This window comes from Ceratotherium simum, chromosome 29, assembly GCF_057802395.1.
Source record: "Ceratotherium simum simum isolate JZ-2026a chromosome 29, ASM5780239v1, whole genome shotgun sequence".
In the NCBI taxonomy this organism is placed as follows: Eukaryota; Metazoa; Chordata; class Mammalia; order Perissodactyla; family Rhinocerotidae; genus Ceratotherium; species Ceratotherium simum.
The window spans coordinates 35,610,771-35,623,670 of record NC_141928.1 but is presented as its reverse complement, the minus strand read 5'-3'; the positions used below and the strand labels follow the sequence as shown (position 1 = coordinate 35,623,670).

At 46.7% G+C, this 12,900-nt stretch overlaps 1 protein-coding gene across 1 annotated transcript in view; it reads right to left on the bottom strand.

The window, feature by feature from the left end:
• Window positions 1-12,900, bottom strand: part of GABBR2 (gamma-aminobutyric acid type B receptor subunit 2) — a 351,811-nt gene that overhangs the window by 202,982 nt on the left and 135,929 nt on the right. The window contains exon 3 of the mRNA XM_087419415.1: window positions 5,224-5,394. Within this exon, the coding sequence (XP_087275541.1) occupies window positions 5,224-5,394 (171 nt within the window). The remainder of the gene's footprint in view (window positions 1-5,223; window positions 5,395-12,900) is intronic.

Below are 12,900 nucleotides of genomic sequence, written 5' to 3'. Positions count from 1 at the left end.
AACTTTAGAGGAGGTGACCAGAGACCCCTTGGTGGGCAGATGGCGACTTGGCAGGCAGGGAAGGCTTCAAAGGGCCAGGCAGGGCCGTGGAGGCGTGAAAGGGCAGGGGCTTTGACAAGGAAACTCTGCAGATGGTGCCCTTTCGGTTGGACAGATTAAGGGCCTCCGTGGGTCCTACCACTTGAGGGAGGCCTGTGGTGTGGAAAGGTCAGCGCCAGAGCCCCGAGATCACTGAGGACCAGCGACAGGGCAGGGAGTCTCCGGGCCTGCTTGGAGGGAGGGAAGGAAGGGGAGCTGTGCTCGTGGTGGGCACAAAACCCAGCCACACAGCCAGGCTCCTGAATGGGGGCCACCCACGGGCTAGGGAACCAGATTCTAGATGACAATAGTAGTGACAGCCACACCTTACATGGTGCTCATTATGAGCTAGGCACTTGTCTTAGCAGCGTAAGTTCCTGAACACATTTAATCCTCACAACTACCCTTAGAGTTAGGTGCTATTATTAACCCCATTTTCAAGATGAAGAAACGGAGGCACAAGGAGGCTAAGTAATGCTCATGGCCACACCCCTGGGAGCAGCAGGATCAGGGTCAGTGACCAGATCTCCTGAAGCCCTCATCACAAATTCTTTGAGTGAGGAGGGCTCTTACAGGTCAACTGGCCCAACTCCTTTATCTTACAGAAGGGGAAACTGAGGCCCAGAGACACTAGGTAATTTGTCCAAGGGTACTTAGCTAGTTAGTTGCATCACAGAATTGGGAAGTATAAGAATAACTTGGTCAAGATGGTTTAGTAGACCATAGGACCTGGAACTGGGGGGAGAGGCCTAATACCGTGGCTGTCTGCTGGTCCTTCCAGGCCCCCCTGCTCACTGCCTCCATTCTGTGCCTGCAGCGCCCACGTGGATGTCACTCGGCCCTCTGGCCTCTCACTTTCTTGCCCCTAATTCTAGTGACCTCTACCTCCAACTGCTTTAGCTGTTCACACACAGCCAGGGCCTGGCCCCTCCATCCCTCCATCCCTCCTCCAGCTCTGACTACAGCCTCCCCTCCTTCCAGCTCCCTCACCCTCAAGCTTCTCAGAGACTTCCAGAGCTCCACTTCCTCCAAGCCCACAGGCCACCTGCCTGCCCACCCCTCTCCATCCCAGGCCCCGTGGACCACCCTCTCAGCAGTACCCTCAATCTTCATCACCGCCCCCACCTTTCTCTTCCTCCTGGCCCCAGTGCTGGGTCAAGGCCATCCTCTACCTCCTCCATCCTGCTCCACCACCATGCCGGCCGGGGCTACTCTGAGCACAGGGCTCCCACCACAAGAGGGCGTCATTTCCACCCTGATTCCTGAGCCAGTTGTGAAGGATATCGACGTTGGCTGCCCACTGAAATCATCTGGAGAACCTGAAACATTCCAATGCCAGGTCATCTAGTGAACTGTGCTGGGGGCTGGCCTGGGCAGCAGGATTTTTAAAGATCCCCCTGAGATTCTAAAACGTGCCCTATGCACACAGGGGAATACTACTCAGCCGTATAAAGAAGAAAACTACCGATACATGCCGCACGGATGAACCTCAAAAACACTATGCTAAATGCAAGAATCCAGACACAAAAAATTATTCTATTTATATGAAACTTCCAGAAAAGGCAAAACTATAGAGCAAGCAAATGAACCTGGGGTTGTGGGTGGGACTGATTACAAATGAGCACAAGGGGACTTTTGGAGTGGTGAGAGTTCTAAGTCTGGATAGTGGTGATGGTTGCACTACCATATAAATTTACTAAAAATAATTGAAGTGTACACTAACAGTGGATGAACTGTAGGGTATATAAATTATATCTCAATAAAGCTGTTAAAAGTGGGGGAAAAAGGAAAAGAAAAAAACCCAACTTACGGAATTTAAACTTTGTTTTCTACTAAAAAAATATGCCCCTGGTGATTCTAACGAGCAGCCAGAGTCGAGAACCTGATGCCCGAGGCCTGACACCTACTGACCCCGAGGCCATTCCATTCTCTCCAGCCCTCCACAGCACAGCGTCTGTGCCCATCACGGGCGTTGGTACATAGTAGGCCACGTTATTACTTTTTGAGTGAATGGATGTGCATTCCTAGAGTTTCTCCCAGGAATCAGTGGCATAGAGAATGTCCATTTAATGAGCACCTACTATGCAGAGGTCTTTCATTTTTGTTTTCTCATCTAACCCTCTCCTCTCCCAGTGCCTGTGAGGTGGGGATAAATATCCCTGTTTACACAAGGGAGATCGGGATCTCACTGAGGGGAAGTGAATTGCCTGGGGTCACAGCCACTGCCTGGCAAAGCTGGGCCTGGAGATGGCACATCCGATCCAAGTGCTGAGCAGCCTCTGCAACACCACGTACTAGCCTTGAATCTCAGCGACGGGGAGCTCGAAAGAGCAGCTGATCCCAAGGTGGGATGGCCTCAGCCCTCCACCCCTCTCTATCCTAATGTAACCAGCTCGGTGGGATTAAGGTTTTCCCCCAGCCCCCTCCAACTCCAGGATTGCTTTCATTTGACATTCCTTCCAGCGCACAGTCCGGAACAGAAGTGCTTGACGCTGCTGATCGACCAGTTTCATAAAAGGAATCCAGTTTCCTTTGCACTCCCGAAAAGCTGTTAGCCCCTGGCGAGGTTCCAAGGCCTGCACTCCAGCGATGCAGCCCAGACATCGGGGGAGAGGTGCCAAAGCCCTTGGGCACAGAGAGGAGTCAGCTGGGCTGAGAGGTTTAAATCGAGAGGGGTTCTTGCCAGCAATACCACCAAGCAACAGCCTGTCCTCAGAAGAGAGGCTTCCCGCTGAGATGCCCTGAAACCCGGCTGAGGGCCCTAACGCAGCTGTGCAGGGATGGAGATGCAGTACCCAGCTGTCAGTACCTGACCCCGGTGAGGACAGCGTAACAGAGAAAATACTGACCAACCATCCCAGGAGGGTCAGGGCTGGGCTCTTTACCAGCATGTGCCCAGGGGCAAGAATCCACCCACCCTCTGCAAGCCTCAGTTTCCTCATCTGTAAAATGGGAACCATAACCCCTCCCTACAGGGCAACTGGCTGTGCGAGTGTTTGGGAATCTATAAAGCACTCAACCAAGTCGGGGCTGGTCATTTATCCTCTTTAGACCAAGGCTTTTGGGGTTTTCAAACCTCTCAGGCTACGTGCTGGTAGTTCCCATGTGGCTACAGGAAGTTATGGAGGGAAAGAGGGAGCAATGCAATGGGAAGTCTGGACTGGGAGTCGGGACCCTGGGATTCAGCCCTGACTTTTCTGTGAACAATCTCTCTCACGACTTCAGAGGTGCTTTGAAACCCTGAACTTTCTTTCCCCTCTCTGGTCCTCAGTTTCCCCTTCTATACAAGGAGGAGGTTGGGGAGGTGTCTCTAAGGGCCCTTCAGGCTCTGACAGCAAAGACTCTATTAGAAACAGGCAGGTCCCTCCAAATCACGACCGAGTCCCGTGTTAATGGGGCCACAGGACTGGCCCTCCCCACCCCCACCATCAACCTCATCTTAGAACATTTGTCACTGCTGTATAAAGGGTAGTCTTCCAGCAAAAGCCTCTTTAGTGTTTGGCAATGACTCACTCCCACTGGAGGTCCAGTTCCCTTTGTGCCTCTCCTGGGGGCTGAGAAACAGATGAGGACCAGCCTTGCCTGGGAAGAGCTCGCCTCGTTTGGATAACCACAGACAGTGGGCCAAACACTTATGCTTTTCAAGCACCTCCGAAAACATCCCTCTGTGGGCATGAACTTGACAGTTACAAAGGTCTTTCAAATCCACGACTCATTTGATTTTGGCAAGAAGCCTGAAGGGAAGGCATGGGAAAGGTTATCGTGCCCATTTTACGGGGGAGAAAACCACAGCTCAGAGAAGTGAGGCGACTTCTCCAAGGTCGCACAGCCAATGCATCAAATGGCCTCTCCTTCCCATGGGAGAGACAGGGCAGAGCCTCAGGAAGCAGGTGTGGTGGTTCCCAGCCCCGCTCTGGCCCACCTTCCTCTCCACCCGCTCTGCCAGAAGGGGCGGGTCCTCCCCGCCTCCTCCCGCTGAGCTCCGCCCGGACACCTGCCTCCACGTCACCTCCCCACACGCTCACAGGTGTTTCCTCTTGGGCTGCTGAGCACACCTGGAGTGTCTTGCCTTGTTGGGAGGCTCCAGGTATCAAGAGCACACGTGGGAGGAGGGAGGAAAGTATGAGCTCTAAGGGGAATGGGAAAAAAGACGAGACCATTTTGCACTCATCTGCGTGGGGAAAACTTTCTAAACATTTGTTAACATCCACCGTTACTAAGGATGTGTGGACATGGGAATCTGAAATGCCATTAGTGGGACAGACTTTCTGGAAGTCAGTTTGTCTCAATATTTCAAATGACCCCGTCATTCCACTTCTAGAAATCTACCACAAAGATGCACATGTAGGCGGGAAGGTGTTGGCTGTGATATCAAAAAGCTGTCAACATCCATCGGGGTCTGGTTCAATAAAGTACCATCTATCCCTCTGACAGAACACCACGGCCATTAATAAGAACACGGTCCATCACGATCTCTAAGATCTGTTGTAAAGTGAAAAAAGCAAAATATATAGGATGAGGTCATTTGGGTTCAGACAAATATATTGAAGACATTCTGGGCAGACGAACACTCTGCTGAAAGCAGGGGTCACTTGGGAGAGAATGTGGGGTTGAGGGACAGTGGGTAAAGCAACTCTTTCACTTTTTTACTCCATATATTTTGGCATTGTTTTTTACAAAAAACAAAACAAAACCAAAATCACCATGTATGATGATGTTTGTAAGCCATTAAACCAAACAAACAAACCACTCCATCCACGGTGACACTGATGTCTTCATTCTGAGCCAGCTCCTCCCAAAACTCTCCTCACAGCACAAATGCCGTTGGCCGCACATCGTGATTTTAGATGGTCACCACAGCCTCAGTGACAAGGACAACAAACCTACAGGGGCAGTGAGGGAATAAGCCACACGGGAGGGTTTCCCTCCTGAGCCACCTATGATGGAGGTCTCACCTGTCCCACGCGCAAATTCCTCGGCCACCAGCCCTTGCTTGTCAATTATAAAACAGCTTTGCTCCTGCTAGCAGAAGTGTGCTTAAAAGCCCTGTGACGTTGCCCAGCCCTGATTAAGCCACATAGCCCCTTGCCTCCGGCTGCCAGCAGCCCACAGGCAGGTGAGGCCGTGCGCTCTCAGCAGACATACCTCGGAGAACCTCTGCACGTCTTGCGTCAGCGTGCCCACCCGCTTCCACTGGTAGTGCTTCAGCAACTTCAGGATGGCCGGATTCACCGCGTTATCCGATGGCACAGTCCGAAAGAAGTAAGGGTATTTTTTCTTATCAGCTAGAACAGGTGTGGTCGCAGCAAACGAAAGCTGAAAAACACAAGAGAGACAACACTTTTACTGGTGGGCCTCACAGCTGGGAGCCCTGGATCTTTCCGAAGGGAAGAGAGAACTTTAGTTCTGACATGGGGCCCAAACACACAGGGCGAGATATCTTTTAAGCCTTTTTATTGTAAAAGTAATATATTATAATTGAAGAGAAGGTTTTAAAAAATGCAAAAGAAGGAAAAATCAGAAAAAAATGGGCCAATAATTTACCCCTCCCCAAAGAACCACTATTAATGTTGTATTCTATTTCCTTCTGCTTCTTTTTCTATGCACAGCAATTTTTTTAAAAAAGATTCTTGAGATCATTCTATATACACAACTGAACTGTTCCTTCGGCCACTTAACATTATCCTACCAGCGTTTAACCATCCTGTTAAAAATTCCTTGTAAACATTTTAATAGCCACATAATATTCCAGCATATGAACATACCATAATTTACTGAATTATCTCTAATTTGGGGGCATTTCAATTGTTTCTAATTTGTCATTGTTGTCATATTATTCTACAAGCATCTTTGTGCATAGCATTTTTTTTTTCTATATTTCAGGCTATTTCTGTAGGATAGAGTCTGTGATATAAAATTTCCCAGATAAAGGATGTGAGCTTTTAAAGACTTGATAACTATTTCCAAAAAGGATTGTATCAATTCACACACCCACTAGCCAGGTGTAATTAGAGGGCCAAGTTCGCCACATTTTTCTCCACAGAGGGAAATAAAACATTTTTCTATCTAATTTTATAATGATTTATCACTGAAAAACTGGAATCATAGCATTCAATGGTTATGCATAATGTTGAACCTTTTCCCATGTGATTGTTAACTAGTAGTCTGTCCCACTTTGGAAATTGCTTTTTCATGTCTTTTGTTTATTTTTTGAGTGGTATTCTGACACTTCTCGTATTACGTTTAATGATGACTTGTATGGACAGCGTTCAAACTCAGGCTGTTACAGCTGCCGCGGACAGCCCAGATTGTTTGCTCTTATATTTTGTGCGTGTATGTATTTTAATTTACACTCAGTAGTCAAATCTGTCCATCCTTCCCTTTATTATTTCTTCTTCTTCTTTTAAGTGCCAGTAAGTCGCTAAATTGAATGTTAATTATCTGTCTACAAGGCCAGCTTAAATGTCACCTCTTCCATAACATCCCTCTGATCTCTGCTCTACCCTCCTCTCAGCCTCATCCACAGACAGCGGTTAGCAGACTGTTTGATCTTTGCAGTGTGATGGTGGGAAAATGGTATCCCGTAGTTCTAATTTGCATTTACCTTATTATAAGCGAGGTTGAGTATCTCCTCCTAGGTTTAAGACCAATTTGCAGTTTCTTTCTGGAAACTGTTCACATGCTTTGTCTGTTTTCCCATTTGATTCTTAGTCTTTTTCTTTTCAGTTGGTAGAAGTGATCTTTGATATTAAGGAAATTAGCCCTTTTTAATATAAGTTGCTTATTTTTCCCCTAGTTTGTACTTTTTCTTTTGATGTTTCTATAGTGTATTTTGCCATACAGAAGTTTTTTTTTAATGTGGTTGAATTTATCAATTTTTTTCTTTTATGTTTTCAAGGTTTTGTGTCCTATTTAGAAAGGCTCTTCTCACTCTGAGGTTATAAAAGAATTCCTCCATGGTTTTCTCTAGTTTGTCTGTCATTCCCCCTCCCTCCTTCCCTCCATTCCTTTCTTCCTTCCCCCCTCTCTCCTCCCCTCCGTTCCTCTCTTCCTTCCTCCCTCCTCCCCTCTTTTCCTCTCTTCCTTCCTCCCTCCCTCCTCTCCTCCATTCCTCTCTTCCTTCCTTCCTCCTCCCCTCCATTCCTCTCTTCCTTCCTCCCTCCTCCCCTCTGTTCCTCTCTTCCTTCCTTCCTCTCTCCTCCCCTGGGTTCCTTTCTTCCTTCCCCCCTCCCTCCTCCCCTCCATTCCTCTCTTCCTTCCTCCCTCCTTCCCTCTTTTCCTCTCTTCCTTCCTTCCTCCCTCCTTCCCTCTTTTCCTCTCTTCCTTCCTTCCTCCCTCCTCCCCTCCGTTCCTCTCTTCCCTCCTCCCTCTTCCCCTCCGTTCCTCTCTTCCCTCCTTCCTCCTCCCCTCCGTTCCTCTCTTCCTTCCTCCCTCCTCCCCTCCGTTTCTCTCTTCCTTCCTTCCTCCCTCCTCCCCTCCGTTCCTCTCTTCCTTCCTTCCTCCTCCCCCGTTCCTCTCTTCCTTCCTTCCTCCTCCCCCTCCGTTCCTCTCTTCCTCCCTCCCTCCTCCCCCGTTCCTCTCTTCCTTCCTTCCTCCTCCCCTCCGTTTCTCTCTTCCTTCCTTCCTCCCTCCCTCCTCCCCTCCGTTCCTCTCTTCCTTCCTTCCTCCTCCCCTCCGTTTCTCTCTTCCTTCCTTCCTCCCTCCTTCCCTCCGTTCCTCTCTTCCTTCCTTCCTCCCTCCTCCCCTCCCTCCCTTCGTTCTTTCTTGCCCTCTTTCTTTGTTTCATTTGAATCTTTGATCCAGAGAGGGTATGGCTGAAGCCAGCTCACTCTTTGCTGCTATCAGCTTTCTCCCCAAACCCTTGCTGTCCCCATAGCTGTAGATCTAACATATCCCAGAGTCCAGTCTCAGCACCCAGGGAAGGAACATTCTGGTACCCACAGGCCCCAGCTGAGGATGCTCTACTGCCTCTCCTGCCACCTGAGGAAACACTCTTTCTTTCCCCCAAGACATCGGGAGAGCTGGGCAGTGGCGATCTTGTCCCTTTTCCTGGTCTGGCTCAGCAGGTAGACAGCCTGCGTCCACTGAGCAACCTCAATAGATCCCATCTGTTGTAGCTGAACACACAATAGCCCATCAGCTGTCACCCGGAGCTAGAAAGCACCTATAGGAACCAATTTCTAAGATCCCCACAGAGATAGGGACATCATCCCAAGAATGGTAAAGGTCAATGGTAGAATGGCTGTTAAAAAAATTCTGGGTAGAATAAAGACCAATGGGAAGAACCTACAGAGAGCAAAGCCTCAGCTGGATACACTGAGGAACACGCATTCAGAGTTGTCCAGCAAGGGAAGGCTTGAGCTGGAAGCAGTGAGATCCCTGTGTCTGGAGGTATGCAAACAGAGGCTGGACCGTGACCTAGTGAGAACACAGAGGGGCTTCAAGGTGTCTGTGAACTCTCCGAAAAGTCCATGAAAAGGCTTGTGTGGGTGTATCTGTGCATATAGACACGTACATTTTTCTGAAAAGAGGATCCATGGCTTCCATCAGATCCACAAAGAGGATCCTACAACCCACACAGGGTCAGCGCCCCTGCCTGCAGGTGATATTTAAGTCCCATAGAGAGTGCAAGAAATAGAGGCTCCCCACGGTCCCCTCAAACCTTGTCTGTGATTCTTCTCTCAAGATTAAAGCAACACTTCAAGCCTCCTATAGTCACTGATGTAAGAAGGAGCTATTAGAAAAATTGGGAACAACTATTTCAGGACCTGGGATGGTACATGTGCCGTCACATCCCCCCAAATGCTTATCTAATACAATTTGGAAAATATTGGTTTTCTGATGTGATTTCTGAATCACACTCTGGTTGATACTTTGCCATTATTGTCCCATTAGTTCCAGGTCCACAATTAATTGTTGCTCGAACGACCTCACGTGTTTGCCCAGTAGGTAATTACGGTGGTCACTGTTCAGTGAATAAATGACCCATTGTGTTTACAATGGGCTCGGAGTACAATATATGCCCTGGGGCTAAATCATGTTGGGTGCAAAATATTAACTGGCACTGACATTTCCTGTATCATTTGTGATAATACACACTTTGATTAGACTGCACTGCATCACTGTTCCTCCGGCTTTAGCCTCCTAAAACTTTCTTCCATGGGCAAGGACTGCAGGTGCCTCGTGGCCCTGCTGAACTTCAGAACTGGAGGAACCTGAGAAAGCATCTAGCTCTGGGGTTCTCTATCCTGGGTGCACCCTGGAATCACTTGGGGAGATTTTTAAAAATATTGTTCACTAGGTCCTGCTCCAAACCAACTGAATCAGAATCTCTGGGCATAGAGCCCAGGCATCAGTATTATTTAAAAACTTTCCAGGTGAGTATAATGCCCAGTGAGGGTTGAGAACCACTAATACAGCTCAACACCCCTAGTTTTGAAGAAGCAGACCAAGGCCCAGAAATGGGGAGATATCGAGATACCCACCATAGTCAATAGGAATTAGAGACAAGATTTGAATCCAGGTCTAAAGCGCTCCAACACCACTGCTCTTTCTCCCCTTGACGACTGCCCACTGGCCTCCTATGGGCTCGCCAGGTCCCCAGCACAGTCACTCAGCATCTGCAAACACCAGGCCCGCTGCATTAGGACCCTAAGTGGAAGACCCAACCTTCTGGGCTCTCCTGCCTTATTCCCAAAACAAAGTTCATTCTAAACAGACTGTGGTTGAAGCTCAGAGTTAATCCCTGACCAAAAATTTATTTCAGAGAGTACTCTTAAATTTATTTTATAGTTTTATCATTTCTAGTTTTACTGCATTGTTTTGAGAATTTGGTGTGTACGGTATCTGCTTTTGGAATTTATGGAGATTTTCTTTGTGGCCTATAATACAGTCAATTTTTGTAAAAGTTCCATCGTGGCTGGAAACGAGGATGCAGTCTCAAGTTACAAACTAGAAAATTCTTTATTAGACTTCTTATGCCTAAGAGATGGACCCAAACTATGTTCTTATCCGTGCTTTGTATTTCTGTTTACTTGATCTATCAAAGACTGAGAGGTTTGTTAAACTTTTCTCTATCATCTCTGACAATTTCTCCATGTATTTCAACAGCTTTTGCTTGATATGCTTTGATTTTATGTTGTTTTGAGCATAAATGTGCATTAAAATTATATCTTTCTTTTTCAGCAATGTATACCTAGTGTACACAATTTCAGCAAAGTATACCTTGTTTCAGTAATGTATCCTTTGCCTAGTGCAAATAGCAGGCAGTTAATAGATAATCATTGAGTGAACTGACGATTAAAATATTTATCAAGGTAAAATAAACCCCTGTCATTTTATTGCTTTTTGTTCTATATCTTGCTTGATATTAATATTGAAACTAGTGGGGCCGGCCCGGTGGCACAAGCGGTTAAGTGCGCGCACTCCGCTGCGGTGGCCCAGGGTTCACTGGTTCAGACCCTGGGCGCGCACCGACACACCGCTTGTCAAGCCATGCTGTGGCGGCGTCCCATATAAAGTGGAGGAAGACGGGCACGGATGTTAGCCCAGGGCCAGTCTTCCTCAGCAAAAAAAAAAAAAAAAGAGGAGGATTGGCAGATGTTAGCTCAGGGCCAATCTTCCTCCCAAAAAAAAAATATATATATATATATTGAAACTTGTACTTTATTTTTGCTTGCAATTGCCTGCCACAGCTCTGATCCTCCTTTTATTTGTATTCTGTTAAGACTGTCTTTAAGTACATTTCTTGAAAAGAGCACACAAACGGATTTTAAAACATATGTGCTCGTTGCTATAATAAATACTTGGTCTTGCATTTATCATGTTGCTGGCAGTCTTATTCTTTTTTAATGCTTCCTTTCTCTTTGGTGCTCAGACTACATATCCACTCTTCTCCATTCTGGATATATTCATTTTGTTTCTTGTCTCAACCTGCTGGAGTAGCTTTTAATATTCTGAAGAAGGGCGAGTGGTTGAACACTTGCTGAGGATGACCCTCTGCTGCCGCGACACACGGTAGAATTCAGCTGGGTATAAAATTCCCGGGCTACCACTTTCCCCCTGGAAACTATCAGGCAATGCAGAGGAGAATCTGGGGCTACTTTGGTGGTTGTTCATTTGTAGGTGACTGGTTTACTCTGCCTGGATGCCTGAAGAATCTTTTTTCTTTATTCTTAGAATTCAAAAAATTTGCCAAGATAGATCTGGGTGTAGCACCTACACACACTGTATAATTCTACAGTATTATATATATAACATTATATTTATTATATTCATATATATTCTTGTCTCTCCTCTGGAATACCTGATTTTCTATGTGTTGTCTTTTCATTCTCCAATTCTACATCTGTCGTATTTTCTTCCATGATTTCAACTCTTGGCCCTTGTCCTCCGCATTCCACAAGAGCATGTGATTTCATTCTCTCCCTTTTATTATATGGGACGTGCATATTCAGTTTCACTCATCTCTGGTAAAGTGGCTGGATCACCCACGGTCCCAGCAGCAGGGCACAGGGGTTCTCATTTCTTCACATCCTGGCCAATATTTGGTATTATCTGACTTTCTACTTTTTGTTAACCTTTTGGGGATAAGGTGGCAGCGCTTGACTGCAATGTGGTTGAGTAGCTATACATAAACAAGTTACCCACTCGGGTTCCTTATTCTGTGAGTTTGCTGATTTGCTTTTCAACAGCCTCATTTTGAGCTTTATTGCCTCTAACATAGTTTTACTACATTACTGACATTTTCAGTTTCCTAGGAATTTTTTATGATCACATCCCTTTTCATCCCATCCTCTTATCTCAGACTATTTCACGGAGACCATGTTTTTTCTGCATATGATTGAGGATGCCTAACGTCCTTCCACAGTTTTCTTCTCTATCCTGCAATAGGTCCTTTTCAGAGGCGGACTCTTCCTCCACTTCTTCTGGGTATTGTGCACCTTTGATTATTTTGGCAGTACTTTTTCAAAGGCTTGATATTAGGTGTTTCCAACATACTCATCCTCAAAAGCAAGGCAAGTCTTTTCAGACACGGCTTATCAAAAGACACAACGTGCAGATTGAGCTTGGCCCTGTTTTCTGTCTGTTTACATTATAATTGAGTATTTTTCTCAGAAAACTAGAAAAAAAGTGTTTGAGCACAGTTTTTGGTGTCTAGTAGACTCTCACCTTATACTGTTCTACATTAATGAGGTGACATCTTTACCCTTAGTGCCTGACTTTCTGACACTCCAGATCAACACAGGACACTAAATTCCCATCATGCACTGCTGCCAGGGATTTTCCTTCTTGCCCATAAAACTTTACTTGGAACGTTTCTGCTTCCCAGAATGCAATGCACTCCTCGTGTCCTCCTGTCCTCTTCCTATCCAGCTTTTTCTAGGAATTTATAGCTCTGAATTTAGAAAGACAGGTGAGAATGAAGAGAAAAAAGCATCCTGGTTGCTTCAAAGATCAGCAACTGTGAGTAGAGGTGTAGCTGTCCAGTTTTCTGACGGGAAAGCCCTGAGTCTCTAACTCAGATTGTGGGGAGAGAGGGGAAAGTCTGCCTATCATTTTTCAGGACAATTGTGATCTTATGAGGCAAGGTCTGAAGTGCCAGGAGGCAAAGCTTAGTAGCATTTTATCAATCCAGCTCCATCTAGTTTATGGTCAATGATACTTCCAAACATCCAGAATTTCAGTGAGTCGTAGAGCCCCGTGGTTCTCTGAGATAGGAATTACCATCTGTTTCACAGTTGAAGAAACGACGGCCCAGCAGGGGGACACAGTGGCACAAAGTCAGTGCTGGAAATGTGGAGCTGGTCTCTCAACTTCGTC